This window comes from Globicephala melas, chromosome 6 (genome assembly GCF_963455315.2).
Source record: "Globicephala melas chromosome 6, mGloMel1.2, whole genome shotgun sequence".
NCBI classification, from domain to species: Eukaryota; Metazoa; Chordata; class Mammalia; order Artiodactyla; family Delphinidae; genus Globicephala; species Globicephala melas.
In genome coordinates, this window is record NC_083319.1 from 38,884,923 (window position 1) to 38,910,572 (window position 25,650).

Below are 25,650 nucleotides of genomic sequence, written 5' to 3' on the forward strand. Positions count from 1 at the left end.
CCCCAAAACACACTACCAGACATGGCCCTGCCCACCAGAAAGACAAGAACCAGCCTCATCCACCAGAAGACAGGCACCAGTTGCCTCCACCAGGAAGCCTACACAAGCCACTGAACCAACCTTACCCACTGGGGGCAAACAGCAAAAACAACAGAAACTATGAACCTGAAGCCTGCATAAAGGAGACCCCAAACACAGTAAGTTAGGCAAAATGAGAAGACAGAGAAATACGGCGCAGATAAAGGAGCAAGGTAAAAACCCACTGGACCAAACAAATGAAAAGTAAATAGGGAGTATACCCAAAAAAGAATTCAGAGCAATGATAGTAAAGATGATCCAAAATCTTGGAAATAGAATGGAGAAAATACAAGAAGCATTTAACAAGGACCTCGAAGAACTAAAGAGCAAACAAACAATAATTAACAACACAATAAGTGAAATTAAAAATTCTCTAAAAGGAATCAATAGCAGAATAACTGAGGGAAAAGAACGAATAAGTGACAAGGAAGATAAAATGGTGGAAATTACTACCACAGAGCAGATTAAAGAAAAAAGAACGAAAAGAATTGTGAACAGTCTCAGAGACCTCTGGGACAACATTAAATGCAACAACATTCGAATTATACAGGTCCCAGAAGAAGAAGAGAAAAAGAAAGGGACTAAGAAAATATTTGAAGAGATTATAGTTGAAAACTTCCCTAATATGGGAAAGGAAATAGTCAATCAAGTCCAGGAAGCTACAATAGTCCCATACAGGATAAATCCAAGGAGAAACACGCCAAGAAACGCATTAAACACTCGATCAAAAATTAAATACAAGATTGGAACCAAGATGGCGGAGTAGAAGAATGTGCTCTCACTCACTCTTGAGAGAAGACCAGAATAACAACTAGCTGCTGGACAGTCATCAACAGGAAGACACTAGAACTCACCAAAAAAATACCCCACATCCAAACACAAAGCAGCAGCCACAATGAGATGGAGTAGGGGTGCAATCACAGTACAATCACATCCCATAACTGCAGGGTGGGTGACTCACAGACTGGAGAACACTTATACCACAGAAGTCCACCCACTGGAGTGAAGGTTCTCAGGCCCACATCAGGCTTCGCAACCTGGGGGTCTGGCAATGGGAGGAGGAATTCCTAGAGAATCAGACTTTGAAGGGTACTGGGATTTGATTGCAGGACTTCAAAAGATCTGGGGGAAACAGAGATACCACGCTTGGAGGGCACACACAAAGTAGTGTGCCCATCAGACCCAGGGCAAGGTGCAGTGACCCCAGGGGAGACTGAACCAGACCTACCTGCTAGTGTTGGGGGATCTCCTGCAGAGGCAGGGGGTAGCTGTGGTTCACCGTGGGGACAAGGACACTGGCAGCAGAAGTTCTGGGAAGTACTCCTTGGCGTGAGCCCCCCCAGAGTCCACCATTAGCCCCACCAAAGAGCCCAGGTAGGCTCCAGTGTTGGGTTGCCTCAGGGTAAACAACCAACAGGGAGGGAACCCAGCCCTGTCCATCAGCAGTCAAGGCGATTAACGTTTTACTGAGCTCTGCCCACCACAGCAACAGTCAGCTCCACCCACCACCAGTCCCTCCCATCAGGAAACTTGCACAAGCCTCTTAGATAGCCTCATCCACCAAAGGGCAGACAGCAGAAGCAAGAAGAACTACAATCCTGCAGCCTGAGGAACAAAAACCACATTCACAGAAAGAGAGACAAGATGAAAAGGCAGAGGGCTATGTACCAAATGAAGGAAAAAGATAAAATCCCAGAAAAACAACTAAATGAAGTAGAGATAGGCAACCTTCCAGAAAAGGAATTCAGAATATTGATAGTGAAGATGATCCAGGACCTCGGAAAAAGAATGGAGGCAAAGATCGAGAAGATGCAAGAAATGCTTAACAAAGATATAGAAGAATTAAAGAACAAACAAACAGGTAAACAATACAATAACTGAAATGAAAACTACACTAGAAGTAATCCATAGCAGAATAACTGAGGCAGAAGAACGGATAAGTGACATGGAAGACAGAATGGTGGAATTCACTGCTGCAGAAGAGCATAAAGAAAACAGAATGAAAAGAAATGAAGACAGCCTAAGAGAACTCTGGGACAACATTAAACTCAACAACATTCGCATTATAGGGGTACCAGAAGGAGAAGAGAGAGACAAAGGACCCGAGAAAATATTTGAAGAGATTATAGCCGAAAACTTCCCTAACATGGGAAAGGAAATAGCCACCCAAGTCCAGGAAGCTCAGAGAGTCCCATACTGGATAAACCCAAGGAGAAACACGCCGAGACACATAGTAATCAAATTGGCAAAAATCATAAAGATCACAGCAGAAATAAATGAAGTCGAAACAAAGAAAACAATAGTAAAGATCAACAAAACTAAAAGCTGGTTCTTTCAGAAGTTAAACAATATTGCTAAACCATTAGCCAGACTCATCAAGAAAAAGAGGGAGAGGACTCAAATCAATAAAATTCAAAATGAAAAAGGAGAAGTTACAACAGAAACCACAGAAATACAAAGCATCCTAAGAGACTACTACAAGCAACTCTATGCCAATAAAATGAACAACCTGGAAGAAATGGACAATTTCTTAGGAGGGTATAACCTTCCAAGACTGAACCAGAAAGAAATGGAAAATATGAACAGACCAATCACAAGTAATGAAATAGAAACTGTGATTAAAAATCTTCCAACAAAGAGATGTCCAGGACCAGATGGCTTCACAGGTGAATTCTATCAAACGTTTAGAGAAGAGCTAACACCCATCCTTCTCAAAGTCTTCCAAAAAATTGCAGAGGAAGGAACACTCCCAAACTCATTCTGTGAGGCCACAATAATGCTGATACCAAAACCAGACAAAAATACAAAAAAAGAAAATTACAGATCAATATCGCTGATGAATATAGATGCAAAAATCCTCAACAAAATACTAGCAAACTGAATCCAACAACACATTAAAAGGATCATACAGCACAATCAAGTGGGATTTATCTCAGGGATGCAAGGATTCTTCAATGTACATGAATCAATCAATGTGATACACCATATTAACAAATTGAAGAATAAAAACCATGTGATTATCTCAATAGATGCAGAAAAAGCTTTTGACAAAATTCAACACCCATTTATGATAAAAACTCTCCAGAAAGTGGGCATAGAGGGGACCTACTTCAACATAATAAAGGCTATATACGACAAACCCACAGCAAACATCATTCTCAAAGGTGAAAAACTGAAAGCATTTCCTCCAAGATTAGGAAAAAGACAAGGATGTCCACCCTCGCCACTATCATTCAACATAGTTTTGGAAGTACTAGCCATGGCAATCAGCGAAGAAAAATAAATAAAATGAATACAAATTGGAAAGAAGTAAACTGCCACTCTTTGCAGATGACATGGTACTATACATAGAGAACCCTAAAGATGCCACCAGAAAACTACTGGAGTTAATCAATGAATTTGGTAAAGTTGCAGGATACAAAATTTATGCACAGAAATCTCTTGTATTTCCATACTCTAATGATGAAAAATCTGAAAGAGAAATTAAGGAAACACTCCCATTTACCATTGCAACAAAAAGAATAAAATACTTAGGAATAAATCTACCTAGGGAGATAAAAGACCTCTATACAGAAAACTATAAGACACTGATGAAAGAAATTAAAGATGATACCAACAGATGGAGAGATATACCATGCCCTGGGATTGGAAGACTCAATATTGTGAAAATGACTAAACTACCCAAAGCAATCTACAGATTCAATGCAATCCCTATCAAATTACCAATGGCATTTTTTACGGAACTAGAACAAAAAATCTTAGAATGTATGGACACACAAACGACCCCAAATAGCCAAAGCAATCTTGAGGGAAAAAAGCGGAGGTGGAGGAATCAGACTCCCTGACTTCAGACTATACTATAAAGCTACAGTAATCAGGACAATATGGTACTGGCACAAAAAGAGAAACATAGATCAATGGAACAAGACAGAAAGCCCAGAGATAAACCCACGCACCTATGGTCCACCGATCTATGACAAAGGAGGCAAGGATATACAATGGAGAAAAGACAGTCTCTTCTACAAGTGGTGCTGGGAAAACTGGACAGCTACATGTAAAAGAATGAAGTTAGAACACTCCCCAAACCATACACAAAAATAAACTCAAAATGGATTAGAGACCTAAATGTAAGACTGGACACTACAAAACTCTTATAGGAAAACATAGGAAGAACACACTTTGACATAAATCACAGCAAGATCTTTTTAATCCACCTCCTACAGTAATGGAAATAAAAACAAAAATAAACAAATGGGACCTAATGAAACTTCAAACCTTTTGCACAGCAAGGGAAACCATAAACAAGACGAAAAGGCAACCCCCAGAATGGAAGAAAATATTTGCAAACAAATCAATGGACAAAGGATTAATCTCCAAAATCTATAAACAGGTCATGCAGTTCAATATTAAAAAAACAAACAACCCGATCCAAAAATGGGCAGAACACCTAAACAGACATTTCTCCAAAGAAGACATACAGATGGCCAAGAAGCAGATAAAAACCTGCTCAACATCACTAATTGTTAGAGAAATGCAAATCAAAACTACAATGAGGTATCACCTCACACCAGTTAGAATGGGCATCACCAGAAAACCTACAAACAACAAATGCTGGAGAGGGTGTGGAGAAAAGGGAACCCTCTTGCACTGTTGGTAGGAATGTAAATTGATACAGCCACTATGGAGACCAGTATGGAGGTTTCTTAAAAGACTAAAAACAGAATTACCATATGACACAGCAATCCCACTGCTGGGCATATACCCAGAAAAAACCATAATTCAAAAAGACACATGCACCCCAATGTTCACTGCAGCACTCTTTACAATAGCCAGGTCATGGAAGCAACCTAAATGTCCATCAACAGACAAATTGCTAAAGAAGATGTGGTACATATCTACAATGGAATATTACTCAGCCATAAAAATGAATGAAATTGGGTCATTTGTTGAGATGTGGATGGACCTTGAGACTGTCATACACAGTGAAGTAAGTCAGAAAGACAAAAACAAATATCGTATATTAATGCATATATGTGGAACACAGATAAATGGTACAGATGAACCGGTTTGCAGGGCAGAAATTGAGACACACATGTAGAGAACAAACGTATGGACACCAAAGGGGGAAAGCGGCGGGGTGTAGGGGGTGGTGGTGTGATGAATTTGGCGATTGGGATTGACATGTATACACTGATGTGTATAAAACTGATGACTAATAAGAACCTGTTGTATTAAAAAAAATTAAATACAGAGAAAAAATATTAAAAGCAGCAAGGAAAACCAAGAAATAACATACAAGAGAATCCCCATAAGGTTAACAGCTTATCTTTCAGCAGAATCTCTGGAAGCCAGAAGGGAGTGTCAGGACATATTTAAAGTGATGAATGGGAGAGCGACCTTCAAAATGGCAGAGCACTAAGACGTGGAGATCACCTTCCTCCCCACAAATACAGCAGAAGTACATCTACATGTGGAACAACTCCTACAAAACACCTACTGAATGCTGGCAAAAGACCTTAGACTTCCCAAAAGGCAACAAACTCCCCATGCACCTGACCGTGTGACGGACAGGGTCTTCATGCTCTGGCCGGGTGTCAGGCCTGTGCCTCTGGGGTGGGGGAGCCGAGTTCAGGACATTGGTCCACCAGATACTTCCCGGCTCCATGTAATATCAAACGGCGAAAGATCTCCCAGAGATCTCCATCTCAACGCTAAGACCCAGCTCGACTCAACAACCTGCAAGGTACAGTGCTGGACACTCTATGCCAAACAACTAGCAAGACAGGAACACAACACCACCCATAAGAAGAGAGGCTACCTAAAATCATACTAAGTTCACACACTCCCCAAAACACACCACCGGACATGGTCCTGCCCACCAGAAAGACAAGATCCAGCCTCATCCACCAGAACACAAGCAACAGTCCCCTACACCAGGAAGTGTACACAACTCAGTGAACCAACCTTAGCCGATGGGGGCAGACAACAAAAACAAGGGGAACTATGAACCTGCAGCCTGCAAAAGAGACCCCAAACACTGTAAGTTAAGCAAAATGAGAAGACAGAGAAACACACAGCAGATGAAGCAGCAAGGTAAAAACGTACCAGACCAAATGAAGAGGAAATAGACAGTCTACCAGAAAAAGAATTCAGAGTAATTATAGTAAAGATGATCCAAAATCTTGGAAATAGAATGGAGAAAATACAAGAAACATTTAACAAGGACCTGAAAGAACTAAAGAGCAAACAAACAAGGATGAACAACACAATAAATGAAATTAAAAATTCTCCAGAAGGAATCAACAGCAGAATAACTGAGGCAGAAGAACGGATAAGTGACCTGGATGATAAAATAGTGGAAATAACTACCACAGAGCAAAATAAAGAAAAAATAATGAAAAGAATTGAGGACAGTCTCAGAGACCTCTGGGACAACATTAAACGCACCACCATTCGAACTATAGGGGTCCCTGAAGAAGAGGAGAAAAAGAAAGTGACTAAGAAAATATTTGAAGACATTATATTTGAAAACTTCCCTAACATGTTAAAGGAAATAGTCAATCATGTCCAGGAAGCATAGATTGTCTCATACAGGATAAATCCAATGAGCAACACACCAAGACACATATTAATCAAACTATCAAAAATTAAATAAAAGAAAAAATAATAAAAGCAGCAAGGGAAAAACAACAAATGAAATACAAGGGAATCCGCAAAAGGTTAACAGCTGATCTTTCAGCAGAAACTCTGCAGTCCAGAAGGGAGTCACAGGACAAATTTAAAGCGAGGAAAGGGAAAAACATACAACCAAGATTACTCTACCCAGCAAGGATCTCATTCAGAATCAATGGAGAAATTAAAACCTTAACAGACAGACAAAATTTAAGAGAATTCAGCACCACCAAACCAGCTTTACAACATGTGCTGAAGGAACTTCTCTAGGCAGGAAACACAAGAGAAGGAAAAGACTTACAATAACAAAACCAAAATAATTAAGAAAATTGTAACAGGAACACACATTTTGGTAATTACCTTAAATTTAAATGGATTAAACGCTCCAACCAAAAGACATACACTGGATGAATGGATACAAAAACAAGACCCGTATATATGCTGTATACAAGAGACCTACTTCAGACCTAGGCACATATACAGACTGAAAGTGAGGGGATGGAAAAAGGTATTCCATGCAAATGGAAATCAAAACAAAGCTGGAGCAGCAATTCTCTATCAGACAAAATAGACTCTAATCTAATGACTATTACAAGAGACAAAGAAGGACACTACATAATGATCAAGGAATCAGCCCAAGAAGAAGATATAACAATTCTAAATATTTATGCACCCAACATGCGAGCACCTCAATACATAAGGCAAATGCTAACAGCCATAAAAGGGGAAATCGACAGTAACACAATCATAGTAGGACTTTAACAGCCCACTTTCACCAATGGACAGATCAACAAAAATGAAAATAAAGAAGGAAACACAAGCTTTAAATGACACAATAAACAAATGGACTTAATAGATATTTATAGGTCATTCCATTCAAAAACAACAGAATACACTTTCTTCTCAAATGATCATGGAACATTCTCCAGGACAGTTCATATCTTGGGTCACAAATCAAGCCTTGGTAAATTTAAGAAAATTAAAATCATATCAAGTATCTTTTCTGACCATAATGCTATTAGACTAGATATCAATTACAGGAAAATATTTGGAAAAAATAAAAGCACATGCAGGCAAAACAATACATGACTAAATAACCAAGAGATCACTGAAAAAATCAAAGAAGAAATCAAAAAATACCTAGAAACAAATGACAATGAAAACACGAGAACCCAAAACCTATGGGATGCAGCAAAAGCAGTTCCAACAGGGAAGTTTATAGCAATACAAGCTTACCTCAAGAAACAAGAAAAATCTCAAATAAACAACCCAACCGTACACGTAAAGCTATTAGAGAAAGAAGAACAAAAAAATCCAGAAGTTAGCAGAAGGAAAGAAACCATAAAGATCAGATCAGAAATAAATGAAAAAGAAATGAAGAAAACAATAGCAAAGATCAATAAAACTAAAAGGTGGTTCTTTGAGAAGATAAACAAAATTAATAAACCATTAGCCAGACTCATCAAGAAAAAAGGGAGAAGACTCAACTAGAAATGAAAAAGGAGAAGTAACAACTGACACTGCAGAAATACAAAGGATCATGAGAGATTACTACAAGCAACTGTATGCCAATAAAATGGACAATCTGGAAGAAATGGACAAATTCTTAGAAAAGCACAACCACTGGAGACTGAACCAGGAAGAAATAGATAATATAAACAAACCAATCACAAGCACTGAAATTGAGACTGTGATTAACAACCTTCCAACAAACAAAAGCCCAGGACCAGGTGGCTTCCCAGGCGAGTTCTATCAAATATTTAGAGAAGAGCTTAAACCTATCCTTCTCAAACTCTTCCAAAACATAGCAGAGGGAGGAACACTCCCAAACTCATTCTACAAGGCAACCATCACCCTGATAACAAAACCACACAAAGATGTCACAAAGAAAGAAAACTACAGGCGAATATCACTGATGAACATAGATGCAAAAATTCTCAACAAAATACTAGCAAACAGAATCCAACAGCACATTAAAAGGATCATACACCATGATCAAGTGGGGTTATTCCCAGCAATGCAAGGTTTCTTCAATATACACAAATCAATCAATGTGATACACCATATTAACAACTTGAAGGAGAAAAACTATATGATCATCTCAATAGATGAAGAAAAAGCTTTCAACATAATTCAACACCCATTTATGATAAAAATCCTCCAGAAAGTAGGCAAAGAGGGAACTTACTTCAACATAATAAAGGCCATATATGACAAACCCACAGCCAACATCGTTCTCAATGGTGAAAAACTGAAACCATTTCCTCTAAGATCAGGAACAAAACAAGGTTGTCCACTCTCACCACTATTATTCAACACAGTTTTGGAAGTTTTAGCCACAGCAATCAGAGAAGAATAGGAAATAAAAGGAACCCAAATCAGAAGAGAAGAAGCAAAGCTGTCACTGTTTGCAGATGACATGATACTATATACAGAGATTCCTAAAGATGCTACCAGAAAACTACTAGAGCTAATCAATGAATTTGGGAAAGTAGCAGGATACAGAATTTATGCACAGAAATCTCTTGTATTTCTATACTCTAATGATGAAAAATCTGAAAGAGAAATTAAGGAAAAACTCCCATTTACCACTGCAACAAAATGGATAAAATACCTAGGAATAAATCTACCTAAGGAGACAAAAGACCTGTATGCAGAAAACTATAAGACACTGATGAAGAAATTAAAGATGATACAAACAGACGGAGAGATATACCATGTTCTTGGATTAGAAGAGTCAACATTGTAAAAATGACTCTACTACCCAAAGCAATCTACAGATTCACTGCAATCCCTATCAAACTACCACTGGCATTTTTCACAGAACTAGAACAAAAAATTTCACAATTTGTATGGAAACACAAAAGACCCCGAATAGCCAAAGTAATCTTGAGAAAGAAAAACGGAGCTGGAGGAATCAGTCTCCCTGATGTCAGACTATACTACAAAGATACAGTAATCAAGACAGTATGGTACTGGCACAAAAACAGAAATAGACAGAAGCCCAGAGATAAACCCACGCACATATGGTCATCTTATCATTGATAAAGGAGGGAAGAATACACACTGGGGAAAAGACAGCGTCTTCAATAAGTGGTGCTGGGAAAACTGGACAGCTATATGTAAAAGAATGAAAATTAGAATACTCCCTAACACCATACACAAAAATAAAATCAAAATGGATTAAAGACCTTATGTAAGGCCAGACACTCTAAAGCTCTTAGAGGAAAACATAAGCAGAACACTCTATGACATAAATCACAGCAAGATCCTTTTTGACCCACCTTCTAGAGAAATGGAAATAAAAACAAAAATATACGAATGGGACCTAATGAAACTTCAAAGCTTTTGCACAGTGAAGGAAGCCATAAACAAGACGAAAAGACAACCTTCAGAATGGGAAAAAGTATTTGCAAATGAAGCAACTGACAAAGGATTAATCTCCAAAATTTACAAGCAGCTCATTCAGCTCAATATCAAAAAAAGAAACCCAATCCAAAAATGGGCATAAGACCTACACAGACATTTCTCCAAAGAAGATATACAGATTGCCAACAAACACGTAAAAGGATGCTCAACATCACTAATCATTAGAGAAATGCAAATCAAAATTACAATGTGCTTATCACCTCACACCGGTCAGAATGGCCATCATCAAAAAATCTACAAACAATAAATGCTGGAGATGGTGTGGTGAAAAGGGAACCCTCTTGCACTGTTGGTGGGAATGTAAATTGATACAGCCACGATGGAGAACAGTATGGAGGTTCCTTAAAAATTAATAATAGAACTACCATATGGCCCAGCAATCCCACTACTGGGCATATACCCTGACAATACCATAATTCAAAAAGAGTCATGGGGGGGACCTTAAAGATGGCGGAAGAGTAAGACGCGGAGATCACCTTCCTCCCCACAGATACATCAGAAATACATCTACACGTGGAACAACTCCTACAGAACACCTACTGAAGGCTGGCAGAAGACCTCAGACCTCCCAAACGGCAAGAAACTCCCCACGTACCTGGGTAGGGCAAAAGAAAAAAAAAGAAAACACAGAGACAAAAGAATAGGGACGGCACCTGCACCAGTGGGAGGGAGCTGTGAAGGAGGAAAAGTTTCCACACACTAGGAAGCCCCTTCGCGGGCGGAGACTGCGGGAGGCAGAGGGGGGAACTTCGAAGCCGCAGAGGAGTGCACAGCAACGGGTGCGGAGGGCAAAGCGGGGAGATTCCCGCACAGAGGATCGGTGCCGACTGGCACTCACCAGCCCGAGAGGCTTGTCTGCTCACCCGCCGGGGCGGGCGGGGCTGCGGGGCTGCCAGCTGAGGCTCTGAGACTCGGGTTTCGGTTTCCGACGGAGCGCAGGGAGAGGACTGGGGTTGGCGGCTTGAACATAGCCTGAAGGGGTTAGTGCACCACGGCTACCCCGGAGGGAGTCCGGAGAAAAGTCTGCACCTGCCGAAGAGGCAACAGACTTTTTCTTCCCTCTTTGTTTCCTGGTGCGTGAGGAGAGGGGTTTAAGAACGCTGCTTAAAGGAACTGCAGAGACAGGCGCGAGCCGCGGCTAAAAGCGCGGACCCCAGAGACGGGCACGAGCCGCGGCTAAAAGCGCGGACCCCAGAGACGGGCACGAGCCGCGGCTAAAAGCGCGGACCCCAGAGACGGGCACGAGCCGCGGCTAAAAGCGCGGACCCCAGAGACGGGCGGGAGACGCTAAGGCTGCTGCTGCCGCCACCGAGGGGCCTGTGTGCGAGCACAGGTCACTCTCCACACCCCTCTTCCGCGGAGCCTGTGCAGCCCGCCACTGCCACATTCCTGGGATCCAGGGACAACTTCCCCGGGAGAACGCACGGCGGGCCTCAGGCTGGTGCAACGTCACGCCGGCCTTTGCCGCCGCAGGCCCGCCCCGCACTCCGTGCCCCTCCCTCCCCGCCGGCCTGAGTGCGCCAGAGCCCCCGAATCAGCGGCTCCTTTAACCCCGTCCTGTCTGAGCAAAAAACAGACGCCCTCCAGCGACCTACACGCAGACGCAGGGCCAAATCCAAAGCTGAGCCCCGATGAGCTGTGAGAACAAAGAAGAGAAAGGGAAATCTCTCCCAGGAGCCTCAGAAGCAGCGGATTAAAGCTCCACAATCAACTTGATGTACCCTGCATCTGTGGAATACATGAAGAGACAACCAATCATCCCAAATTAAGGAAGTGGACTTTAGGAGCAAGATCTATGATTTTTTTCCCTTTTCCTCTTTTTGTGAATGTATATGTGTATGCTTCTGTGTGAGATCTTGTCTGTATAGTCTTGCTTCCACCATTTGTCCTAGGGTTCTATCCGTCCATGGTTTTTTTTTATTTTTTTCTTAATAATTAATTTTAATAATGTTATTATACTTTATTTTCTTTTTTTCTTTCTTTCTTTCTTTCTTTCTTTCTTTCTTTCTTTCTTTCTTTCTTTCTTTCTTTCTTCCTTCCCTCCTTTAGACAACGAATCATCCCAAAATGAGGAGGTGGTCTCTGACAGCAAGATTTATGATTTTTCCCCCTTTACCTCTTTTTGTGAGGGTGTATGTGTATGCTTCTATGTAAGATTTTGTCTGTATAGCTTTGCTTCCAACATTTGTCCTAAGGTTCTATCCGTCCCTTTTTTTTTTTTCTAAATAAGAATTTTTTAATTCAATACCTTTATTATACTTTATTTTATTTTTACTGTATCTTCTGTCTTTTTTCCTTCTTTCGCTCCTTCCTTCCTTCCTCCCTCCCTCCCTCCCTTTCTTTCCTTCTTGCCTTCTTTCCTTCTTTGCTTCTTTCTTTCTTTCTTCCTTCCTTCCTTCCTTCCTTCCCTCCTTTCCTTCTTCCTTTCCTCATATTTCTACTAATTCTCTCTACTTTTTCTCCCTTTTATTCTGAGCCGTGTGGATGAAAGGCTCTTGGTGCTCCAGCCAGGAGTCAGGGCTCTGCCTCTGAGGTAGGAGAGCCAACTTCAGGACACTGGTCAACAAGAGACCTCCCAGCTCCACATAATATCAAACGGCGAAAATCTCCCAGGGACCTCCATCTTAACACCAGCACCCAGCTTCACTCAATGACCAGCAAGCCACAGTGCTGGACAACCTATGCCAAACAACTAGCAAAACAGGAACACAACCCCACCCATTAGCAGAGAGGCTGCCTAAAATCATAAGGCCACAGACACCCCAAAACACACCACCAGACCTGAACCTGCCCACTAGAGAGACAAGATCCAGCCTCATCCACCACAACACAGGCACTAGTCCCCTCCACCAGGAAGCCTACACAACCCACTGAACCAACCTTAGCCACTGGAGACAGACATCAAAAACAGCGGGAACTACGAACCTGCAGTCTGTAAAAAGGAGACCCCAAACACAGTAAGATAAGCAAAATGAGAAGACAGAAAAACACACAGCAGATAAAGGACCAAGATAAAATGCACCAGACCTAACAAATGAAGAGGAAATAGGCAGTCTACCTGAAAAAGAATTCAGAATAATGATAGTAAGGATGATCCGAAATCTTGGAAATAGAATGGACAAAATGCAAGAAACATTTAACAAGGACCTAGAAGAACTAAAGATGAAACAAGCAACGATTAACAGCACAATAAATGAAATTAAAAATACTCCAGAAGGGATCAATAGCAGAATACCTGAGGCAGAAGAACGGATAAGTAACCTGGAAGATAAAATAGTGGAAATAACTACTGCAGAGCAGAATAAAGAAAAAAGAATGAAAAGAATTAAGGACAGTCTCAGAGACCTCTGGGGCAACATTAAACGCACCAACATTCGAATTATAGGGGTTCCAGAAGAAGAACAGAAAAAGAAAGGGACTGAGAAAATATTTGAAGAGATTATAGTTGAAAACTTCCCTAATATGGGAAAGGAAATAGTTAATCAAGTCCAGGAAGCACAGAGAGTCCCACACAGGATAAATCCAAGGAGAAATACGCCAAGACACATATTAATCAAACTGTCAAAAATTAAATACAAAGAAAGCATAGTAAAAGCAGCAAGGGAAAAACAACAAATAACACACAAGGGAATCCCCATAAGGTTAACAGCTGATCTCTCAGCAGAAACCCTACAAGCCAGAAGGGAGTGGCAGGACATACTGAAGGTGATGAAGGAGAAAAACCTGCAACCAAGACTACTCTACCCAGCAAGGATCTCATTCAGATTTGATGGAGAAATTAAAACCTTTACAGACAAGCAAAAGTTGAGAGAGTTCAGCACCACCAAACCAGCTTTACAACAAATGCTAAAGGAACTTCTCTTGACAAGAAACACAAGAGAAGGAAAAGACCTATAATAATGAACCCAAAACAATTTAGAAAATGGGAATAGGAACATACATATCAATAATTACCTTAAATGTAAATGGACTAAATGCTCCCACCAAAAGACACAGATTGGCTGAATGGATACAAAAATAAGACCCTTATATATGCTGTCTACAAGAGACCCACTTCAGACCTAGAGACACATACAGACTGAAAGTAAGGGGATGGAAAAAGGTATTCCATGTAAATGGAAACCAAAAGAAAGCTGGAGTAGCAATTCTCATATCAGACAAAATAGACTTTAAAATAAGGACTATTAAAAGAGACAAAGAAGGACACTACATAATGATCAAGGGATCGATCCAAGAAGAAGATATAACAATTGTAAATATTTATGCACCCAACATAGGAGCACCTCAATACTTAAGGCAAATACTAACAGCCATAAAAGGGGAAATCGACAGTAACACATTCATAGTAGGGGACTTAAACACCCCACTTTCACCCATGGACAGATCATCCAAAATGAAAATAAATAAGGAAACCCAAGCTTTAAATGGTACATTAAACAAGATGGACTTAATTGATATTTATAGGACACTCCATCCAAAAACAACAGAATACACATTTTTCTCAAGTGCGCATGGAACATTCTCCAGGATAGATCATATCTTGGGTCACAAATCAAGCCTTGGTAAATTTAACAAAATTGAAATTGTATCAAGTATCTTTTCTGACCACAACGCCATGAGATTAGATATCAATTACAGGAAAAGATCTGTAAAAAATACAAACACATGGAGGCTAAACAATACACTACTTAATAATGAAGTGATCACTGAAGAAATCAAAGAGGAAATCAAAAAATACCTAGAAACAAATGACAATGGAGACACAACGACCCAAAACCTATGGGATGCAGCAAAAGCAGTTCTAAGGGGGAAGTTTATAGCAATACAAGCCCACCTTAAGAAGCAGGAAACATCTCAAATAAACAACCTAACCTTGCACCTCAAGCAATTAGAGAAAGAAGAACAAAAAAACCCCAAAGCTAGCAGAAGGAAAGAAATCATAAAAATCAGATCAGAAATAAATGAAAAACAAATGAAGGAAACAATAGGAAACATCAATAAAACTAAAGCTGGTTCTTTGAGAAGATAAACAAAATAGATAAACCACTAGCCAGACTCATCAAGAAAAAAAGGGAGAAGACTCAAATCAATAGAATTAGAAATGAAAAAGGAGAGGTAACAACTGACACTGCAGAAATAAAAAAGATCATGAGAGATTACTACAAGCAACTGTATGCCAATAAAATGGACAATCTGGAAGAAATGGACAAATTCTTAGAAATGCACAACGTGCCAAGACTGAATCAGGAACAAATAGAAAATATGAGCAGACCAATCACAAGCACTGAAATTGAAACTGTGATTAAAAATCTTCCAACAAACAAAAGCTCAGGACCAGATGGCTTCACAGGCGAATTCTATCAAACATTTAGAGAAGAGCTAACACCAATCCTTCTCAAACTCTTCCAAAATATAGCAGAGGGAGGAACACTCCCAAATTCCTTCTACGAGGCCACCATCACCTTGATACCAAAACCAGACAAGGATGTCACAAAGAAAGAAAACTACAGGCCAATATCACTGATGAACACAGATGCAAAAATCCTCAACAAAATACTAGCAAACAGAATCCAACAGCACATTAAAAGGATCATACACCATGATCAAGTGGGGTTTATTCCAGGAATGCAAGGATTCTTCAATATATGCAAATCTATCAATGTGATACACCATATTAAAAAATTGAAGGAGAAAAACCATATGATCATCTCAATAGATGCAGAGAAAGCTTTTGACAAAATTCAACACCCATTTATGATAAAAACCCTGCAGAAAGTAGGCATAGAGGGAACTTTCCTCAACATAATAAAGGCCATATATGACAAGCCCACAGCCAACATCATCCTCAATGGTGAAAAACTGAAAGCATTTCCACTAAGATCAGGAACAAGACAAGGTTGCCCACTCTCATACTCTTATTCAACATAGTTTTGGAAGTTTTAGCCACAGCAATCAGAGAAGAATAGGAAATAAAAGGAATCCAAATCGGAAAAGAAGAAGTAAAGCTATCACTGTTTGCAGATGACATGATCCTATACATAGAGAATCCTAAAGATGCTACCAGAAAACTACTAGAGCTCATCAATGAATTTGGTAAAGTAGCAGGATACAAAATTAATGCACAGAAATCTCTGGCATTCCTATATACTAATGATGAAAAATCTGAAAGTGAAATCAAGAAAACACTCCCATTTACCATTGCAACAAAAAGAATAAAATATCTAGGAATAAACCTACCTAAGGAGACAAAAGACCTGTATGCAGAAAATTATAAGACACTGATGAAAGAAATTAAAAATGATACAAATAGGTGGAGAGATATACCATGTTCTTGGATTGGAAGAATCAACATTGTGAAAATGACTCTACTACCCAAAGCAATCTATAGATTCAATGCAATCCCTATCAAACTACCACTGGCATTTTTCACAGAACTAGAACAAAAAATTTCACAATTTGTATGGAAACACAAAAGACTCCGAATAGCCAAAGCAATCTTGAGAACGAAAAAAGGAGCTGGAGGAATCAGGCTCCCTGACTTCAGACTATACTACAAAGCTACAGTAATCAAGACGGTATGGTACTGGCACAAAAACAGAAAGATAGATCAATGGAACAGGATAGAAAGCCCAGAGATAAACCCACGCACATATGGACACCTTATCTTTGATAAAGGTGGCAGGAATGTACAGTGGAGAAAGGACAGCCTCTTCAATAATTGGTGCTGGGAAAACTGGACAGGTACATGTAAAAGTATGAGATTAGGTCATTCCCTAACACCATACACAAAAGTAAGCTCAAAATGGATTAAAGACCTAAATGTAAGGCCAGAAACTATCAAACTCTTAGAGGAAAACACAGGCACGACACTCTATGACATAAATCACAGCAAAATCCTTTCTGACCCACCTCCTAGAGTAATGGAAATAAAAACAAAAATAAACAAATGGGACCTAATGAAACTTCCAAGCTTTTGCACAGCAAAGGAAACCATAAACAAGACCAAAAGACAACCCTCAGAATGGGAAAAAATATTTGCAAATGAAGCAACCAACAAAGGATTAATCTCCAAAATTTACAAGCAGCTCATGCAGCTCAATAACAAAAAAACAAACAACCCAATCCAAAAATGGGCCGAAGACCTAAATAGACATTTCTCCAAAGAAGATATACAGACTGCCAACAAACACATGAAAGAATGCTCAACATCATTAATCATTAGAGAAATGCAAATCAAACCTACAATGAGATATCATCTCACACCAGTCAGAATGGCCATCATCAAAAAATCTAGAAACAATAAATGCTGGAGAGGGTGTGGAGAAAAGGGAACACTCTTGCACTGCTGGTGGGAATGTGAATTGGTTCAGCCACTATGGAGAACAGTATGGAGGTTCCTTAAAAAACTACAAATAGAAATACCATATGATCCAGCAATCCCACTACTGGGCATATACCCTGAGAAAACCAAAATTCAAAAAGAGTCATGTACCAAAATGTTCATTGCAGCTCTATTTACAATAGCCCGGAGATGGAAACAACCTAAGTGCCCATCATCGGATGAATGGATAAAGAAGATGTGGCACATATATACAATGGAATATTACTCAGCCATAAAAAGAAACGAAATTGAGCTATTTGTAATGAGGTGGATAGACCTAGAGTCTGTCATACAGAGTGAAGTAAGTCAGAAAGAAAAAGACAAATACCGTATGCTAACACATATATATGGAATTTAGGGGAAAAAAATGTCATGAAGAACCTAGGGGTAATGCAGGAATAAAGACGCAGACCTCCTAGAGAACGGACTTGAGGTTATGGGGGGGGGGTGAGCTGTGACGGGGCGGGAGGGAGTCATGGGCATATGACATACACACTAACAAACATAGTACGGTAGATAGCTAGTGGGAAGCAGCCGCACGGCACGGGGATATTGGCTCGGTGCTTTGTGACAGCCTGGAGGGGTGGGATGGGGACGGTGGGAGGGAGGGAGACGCAAGAGGGAGGACATATGGGAACATATGTTTATGTATGACTGATTCACTTTGTTGTGGGGCAGAAACTAACACACCATTGTAAAGCAATTATACCCCAATAAAGATGTTAAAAAAAAAAAGAATAAAAAAAAAAACACAGTAAAGGGGACCCAGGTAGTATCTGGGTTACAGATGGGACAAGCAGAAAATTTCATTACTGTAAATATATGAAACCATGAAAGGATGGAGTTGGAAAATAGGATGGCAGGGTAGGGCAGAGGGACCTGGAAGGCCCAGCAGGGGCGGAAGGGTCTGCTGGTTGGTGGGTGGGGGAGGGGCTGTGGACACACCCTCTCCATGTTGTCCCCTCCCCCACACTCAGAAACCCTCTGTGACTCTTCAGTGCTCTGTGATGCAGGCCTGGGACTGCACTCGCACTCTCAGTGCTCAGTGTGTTCAGGCAGTCTTGCGGTTCAGAAATGGGATTCAGAGAATGGAATGTTCTCTCATTTTTGAACAGCGTTATCGACCCATATCTGAGCTGTGACTCAACATCCTTGGATATTTACCGAAACCTCATCGTCCTGTGCGAGTTGGTGTTGCTTCTTCTGTTGCTGTGGTACCTGGTGAGCTTGCCATTTTCACCTACCTTCAGTAAAACCAAAGACATCCGAAAGGTAAGCAGCCCTGGGTGAGCCCCCAACAGAGATTCTTTGTTGTTGTTTCCATTTCTATTCCCACATTTTAAAATGAGATTGGTTGGCTCAGAGAGACACCTAAGGTGGGAAGTTCAAGGAGAGGATAGAACATCATCCTCCTAGGGAAAGAAGCCAGGCAGGGCTAGGGGTTCAGGGAGGACTAAGGCTTCCAGTTGAAGCCCATGTCCCATCTGAGTGTTTGGAGGACACCAGGATAAAATCCCAAACAGCAATTTTGTGGCCCTAGGTTGGGTTATTTAGAGAGTGTGGGATCTCTGCAGGAGAACAGAGTTCCCCATTGCTTGATCATGAGTACATTCTCATGTCAGGCATCACTCGACAAAGCCTTCCTTTGTGCTGGGCTGATCAGAGCAGCAATGCTGAGCCTCTGAGCAGAGGCTGGAGCCTGAGCTCCAGGATACAGGGTCCCATCTGAGGGACATGGACGTGACTGTTGGCCTCAGATGCTATGCCCTCCTTGGGCAGATGACTTCTGACTGGGAATATCAAGTGTGGATCTCATAGACAAAAGTCCTTCTTTGAGTTTGTCAAAGAAGAAAAAAATCGAAAGCATTTTAAGCCTTTAAAATTGATAAAAGGAAGGAACATAAAGTTCTATTAATTAAAATAGAGTCATATTATTCATGGATAATGAATATCTGAGTTTCCTAGAGAGGAGTGAGAGAAATGAGCCCCAGCCCTTCATTCTTTTCTTTTTGTTCTCAGCGTCAGGGCAGAGCCAAGAGGAGAAGGAAAGGTGGAACACCGAAAGGTAAGGTTCTGCCCATCCCAGCTGAACTCTCCAAGGGTGACCCTTCCTGCCTTTTCCATGACATCCAAGGTCCCTGATCTCTGAGGATGTCAACTGCTAGATACAGTTTCTCTCAGAAACCAGAGTTCTCAGAGGAGAGGCTTGTGGGAGGGCAGTCAGAGCCTGAGACACTGCTCAGATCCCCTGCTCTGCTCATCGCTGGGCATGAACCAGTGATGGACCTGGGGAATGGGTGTTTCCCAACAGGTGGCCATGTGAGATGTCAAGAGTCAGAACTTCTGTGTCCTGACTTTGTAAAAGTCCTTTGACTTCCTGGATGATCAGATCCCTCTCTAAGGCAACACTGATCTCTGGGCTTCACATGGTGGTTTTGAGCATCACATGAGATAAAATGCATGTGAAAGTACTTTACAAGAAGCAACATACACATGTTAATATCATTGACCATTTGACCTCATCTACTAATTCTTGGGTCTTTCAGAGTCTAAGACCCCAAGGGTTTCCCGTAAGGGGACTCCTTTATTATACCTATGCTTCTACCTTCATTACATATAACCCACTCTCCTGGTTTCTCAGGTTGGAGATGTCACCAGACAGAAATAGAGGAGAAAACGAAGCTGATTTCTATTCTGAAAAGGTGACTAACTAGTCTTTCCCCTTCTTTCCTCATCCCTCCTTAGCATGTTCTATGCAATTCCAGGGATTCAGTGCAACCTGCTGTAGTCATGGCAGGGGGTAGCACAGGAATGAGTATGTGATGAAGGCCTTGAGGTGAGGGCTGTTGAGCATGTTGTGAACTCATGGATGTGGAGCAATGTGAAGGGGCCGCAGGCTTCAAATGACCCCACCCCTGCCAGGCCAGCAGGTCCCCCTTTCCTTATTCTGTTCCTGGTTGCATCTTTGTACTTCCTGTCTTCTGCAGCCTCCTGGGCCAGCACGATGACAACACCCGCATTCATCGGCTCTTATGTCCAGACCCCTTCTGTGAGGTGTGTAATAATGCAACTGCTGAGATCAATCGGCTGCTACTCCCAGGGGCCCTGGAAGATTCTGCTTCCTCTGTGTCCCCGTTGGCTTCCACAGCTCCTGTGACTGAGTCGTCATTTACTCTGTCCCCTGCCTTCTCAACAGTCCCTCCAAGAGACCTAACACCAGCCTCTCTTCTTGAGCCTTCCCCACTGCCCCCCTCCGTTCTCTCCCCTAGCCCAATGACCCCCTTAGTTGACTCTTTTTCACCCTCCCCATTGGGTCATTCTCTGGCACCAGAGCCTTTTCCTTCCTTGGATTCCGAATTCCCAGTGGACTATTCCCCACCCCAACCCCTTGCCTTTCCCCCTCTCCTACCACATGACACTCACACAGCAGATCCTGTTCTCCCACGAGAGGCCACTTTGTCTCCGGATACCGTTTTCTCTCTTGACCCCACCCTTTCCCAAGATATCAATCCCCTATCAGATTTGGCCCAGGCAATGAATCACCCCGATTCTTTTGCTTGTCATCATGCACCACCAACTCTGATGTCTCTTTCACCACAGCCAGAGTGCACTTTATCTGTGACTCAATCTGTGACTCCAGAACAGGAGAACTTATCTCCAGATAGCTCTGGTGGGTTATCCACTTGTGTGTCAACAATCAGAGGCACTGAGCATTCAAGCCTGTCAATTGCAGACTTCTCCTGGCGGCAAGCTCATGCCAAAGACTCGTTCCCTTCCACGTTGGCACAATGTGATTTCAATCAGGAGTTTCTTGACCTCCATTCTTCAGAGGCCTCTTTTGGGGGAGACCCTGCAGCCAACCTTGTAGAGCCTGGTAACCTCTCATTTCTCAGCCCTGATGTCCTGGCACTCCTGGAGAGACAAGTCCAAAAGAGGAGCGATTTCCTGATGTGGAAGGAAAAGGAAAATGAAAAAGATTCTTTTCCAGAACAACTTAGGCCAGACTACCAACGAAATTCTTCGTGGAAAATGTTAGAGTCAACTGCTGATAAGCATGACTCGGCAGTCTGCCTTCCCTTTTGGAGCAGCAGAGACAAATCAGAGGAGCTGCATGTGCGTCAGCAGCCCCCATATCCTAAGACCCTGGAGGACCATTTACAGCAAAAACCTATCCAGTTCTTCTGGGGTCTCCCGTCTCTGCACAGCGAGTCCTTGCCCTCTGCTGTTCATGTCTTGGCTGACAGTTCCTCAATCTTTATTTTCAATAGAAACTCGAATGCCTCCACAGGCCAAGAATCACCAGTGCTTCCTGATCCCCTGCCTCTGTCCTTGCCTGAGATTCAGCCTGAGCCCTTGCCTCAAACCCTGCCTCAATCTCAGCCCCTACCTCTCACTCGGGTCCAGTCCCAGGCCGACCCTCAGTCTCCACTCCCAGTCATACCATCTGATCCTCTACCCCAGATCAGGACCTATGGAGTAAGTTTCCACAGACCTCAGGATGAGTCCCAGTCTCTCTCCTCATCTGAAATTCAACAGCTGGAATGGAACATTTTGCAGAAACAACAGGAAAATTTGTGGGGTTTACCCTCTGTGGTCCAAAGATCTTGGGAAGACTTTTGTCCATCAGCTCCTAACACTCCTCGCCACCGGGCCCCCCAGGCCCGTGTTTCAATCTCCATCCTTCCTGGGGAGTTTCCTCTCGGTGATGAAGTTCGGAAGAAACTAGAGCATCACCTTCGAAAGAGGCTCATCCAACACTGGTGGGGCCTGCCCCGCAGAATCTACGAGTCTGTGTCACTGATATTGCCTCCAAATGGTTTTTCAGAGGCATCTGAGTCGGTGAGCAACAATGGAGTCTCACTGATCTCTGTGTTTAAGGGTCAGAGTAGCAAAAATGGAAATGTTGGATTGAGGCAAACTGGAGGCTTCCATGAGAGGAGCTCAGAAATGTTCCAGCTAGAGGAAGGTGTGGGGAAGGATCTGGGACACAGCCTAGAGAATGGCCCAAAAGATCACCTGTTGAATGACCCAAAGAGCTCTTCAGGTAAGGATCTGGGGTATGACTCTGAGAAAGACCTAAAGAGTCAGATGGTGAGTCTCTCAGAGAAAAATCCAAGGATGTCAGCAGAGAGTCTAGGTCAGAGACAACTTCAAAATGTCCTAAAAGTACATTTGAGCAAGAAGTTTGGAGAAATAAATGAGGGTCGGCTCCCTGGGACTGTGCATAATTCATGGCATGCTATCAAGCAAACATTGCTTCTTTCTGTGAAATCCCACACCCAAACAAAACAGAGAAGTGTGCCATCATCAGTGGGTGCGGCCTACTCCCTGAATACCTTCCAGGACCTGACTTTTGTTGATTCCAATACACAACAGATGCTGGAAGCCCATATTAAAAGGTTTCGTATGAGGATGTTGTGGGCCCTTCCCCGCAAGGTCCTTGAATCCATACAGATCTTTAAATTGAAAGATGCCTCATCCCAGTCCTTGTCTCATGCCAACTTGCCCTCCTCAACCAATGTGATTTCTGAGGCAGACTCCAAATCTGGGAGCTTCAAATCCTTTAGAGGAAGTTCTGAATCTCTCCATGGAGACAAAGCGGGAACAACAAATTCAGCCCCTGTCCCGGATCGTTCTCTCCCTGCCACCTCACCTGTGGGCAAAGGAGGACAGAGGGTCCTGAGACAATCACGCTCTGATGTCAACCGTAGGCTGGCAGAGGATGTTCAGAGAATTAAGGATGCCAGACAGACTCCTCTGTCTGTTTCACTCTCCATCACAGGGAAAGCAGGTCCTAGACAGACTCAACTAGCCAACAGATATCCCCAAAAGCTGCTTGCAAAGCAAGCTGGGGCCAGATATGAGCCGAAGCATAGGAGTGTGAGTTCCAGTGATAAAGGAGAAATGCAACGGGGCAAAAAGGTGGAGAAGTCAGAACCTGTTTCCATGCCCAGATTGTCTAGGGAGGTATTCGCGGCTGAGGAGCCTGATCCTCTTCAATTAAAAACTAGTGACATGGTGACAACTAGCAAGCCAGGGAGCGCCCAAATGATAAATGTGAATGAGAATAAAGCAGAAACTACCGTGACCACTGGAAGCCCCCCACCCAAATTACCAGTTCGCCAAGATCCTAAATCATTAGACCTTAAAGAACAACTGTTCCGTGAGTTAAACTTTAAACTGGAGAACAGGGAGCATAGCCAGGCTCAAGGCCAACCCACTGACACATCCCTTGCTTCAGATAACTTGACTTATGAGGCCTCACTGACTCATGCCCAAGGTGTCTCAGGTGGGGACATGGGAGCTTCCCAGGTGCTGCATGTCCATTTGGAGGACAGAGGAATCAGGATGGAGCAGCAGCAGAAACCTTGGGCCCCTAAGCAGGATAAGAACTTCCCACCGACTGCAAAGAGAGTGAGCCCTCTGGAGCCCAAGGCAAAAGAGCTTGATGGAGGGGATAAAGGCTTGGGGACATCCCAACTTAGGAGGAAGAGTTTCCCTACTCAGGAGAAGGTACTAGGGCAGACACGTGCGAGCAAGTCTTCCCAGACCCTATCACAGAAGGGACAGCCTCTTCCTGAAGGCCATAACGGAAAAAGAATGATGCACTTCTTGCAATGGCTTTATTCTGGGATAAAATACGAAAGTCAAGAAGATGCCCAGGAAAAGGGCAGCCCCATATCAACTGTGCAGAACAGAGGCCTAGTTAAAAGTAAAGCTGCCTTTACTGGGACAACTGAAGCTCAGAAAATCGTGACAGACAATGGGAAGTTCCTAGAGGAGCAACTGGGGTGTCAGCATGCAATTGATGTCACCTGCTCTCAAGGGCCCCGTCCTCCCCCAGTGCAGGTGAGGAAAACTCAGCAAAAGGCGGAAGTGCAGGTCCGGACAGAGCCTGTCCAGGTATATCCTGTCAACTACAGGGCTCCCTCCTGTAAAGTGACAAATATCAAGTCCTGCCATCAAATATCAAGTCCTACCTTTGCTGGCCAGATTTATCCTCCAAGTACAAGACAGATCAGAGATAAGAAGAGACACCCCCAGAAAGTTGTGGCATTCAAGGACCAGCAACTATGTCACAGACATCTCCCACCAGTGTCCCACGGGGAGCCTGTGCCCCATCCAAGCCCCACCCACAGGCGTCAAGCTGGCCAGGCACCCACGGCTGCTCTCAGCACTGCTGAAGGCACTGTGTCTGGACATCGGTCTCTACTCTTTAGACAGAAAACAATTCTCCAGAATTCCCAGGGAGGAAGACTTCCCATCCAGAAATAACTCCTTCCTTGTGGAGATTATTGATTCTCCCAAATAAATAGTTATCTAATAATAGTGTATCTTTTCTGTCTACTGTGTTGGGGGCATGGGTTTTGGGTAACTCAGGGCTTATATGTAAGGGAAAGGAAGGAGATAGTTCAGCTCTTACCGATTGCTTCCTTTGGCTTTGGCTAAAAGGTGACCAGTCCTCTGGAGTTCTTGCTGAACCCCGCCACCCCACCCCCCGCCCCAAAGCCCATTTCCTCCCTGATGAAATTTGAGGAGATGGGCTTTGTCTTCTGCCGCTTAGCTTAGCCTTAATGAAAATGTATAGCAGCCCACATCTCCCCCCTCACTGAACGTTTTATATCCTTTAGAGAAGTAGGGAAGATAGGTCTTTTATACCTGAGGAGCGTTAAGGACAGGTATACTTTCTGAAAATAATGCTGAAGAAGAAACAACAGCTTAATCGTTATTTAGAACTCAGTGACCAGAGGCTCCTACAGGGGGCTGAACCCTGAATGGCACTATTTGGGCGGAGGTGTTGCTCTGCTGGATCCTGGGCTAGTTGCCGTAGAGTCCAGGAACTTTTATGTTATGTGCCCAGTCTCACAATTCTGGCTCCTTTCTCACAGGAAAGTCATATATATGTGCCACTCCTACTCAAAAATATATGCTCCTGCCTGAGCTAGAGCTCAGCTACCTCTGAATATGAGTAGCAGCTGCCTTCTAGTTGTTCACCCCTCTTCCATTACCCTCATCCACCTCACTCCATGGCAGTTAGACTGCCATTACTACTTTCTCTCTTTGTGCACAGTTTTCTTTTTTATTTCAAA

At 42.6% G+C, this 25,650-nt stretch overlaps 1 protein-coding gene across 1 annotated transcript; it reads left to right on the forward strand.

Annotated features, from left to right (window-relative positions):
* Positions 1-18,538: 18,538 nt before the first annotated feature.
* Positions 18,539-24,835, forward strand: LOC115863899 (spermatogenesis-associated protein 31D4-like). The gene is made up of 4 exons (XM_030877176.2): positions 18,539-18,832; positions 19,580-19,625; positions 20,202-20,262; positions 20,548-24,835. Exons 1-4 carry the CDS (start codon positions 18,635-18,637, stop codon positions 24,833-24,835), a joined length of 4,593 nt encoding a protein of 1,530 aa, XP_030733036.1. The 5' UTR covers positions 18,539-18,634.
* Positions 24,836-25,650: the final 815 nt, after the last annotated feature.

Excerpts from the sequence above, each read along its gene's own strand:
- LOC115863899 (XM_030877176.2), top strand. The coding sequence starts at position 18,635 with ATGGGATTCAGAGAATGGAATGTTCTCTCATTTTTGAACAGCGTTATC. Across the intron at positions 18,833-19,579 it reads AAACCAAAGACATCCGAAAG|CGTCAGGGCAGAGCCAAGAG; the intron begins GTAAGCAGCCCT and ends TTTTGTTCTCAG. Across the intron at positions 19,626-20,201 it reads GAAAGGTGGAACACCGAAAG|GTTGGAGATGTCACCAGACA; the intron begins GTAAGGTTCTGC and ends CTGGTTTCTCAG.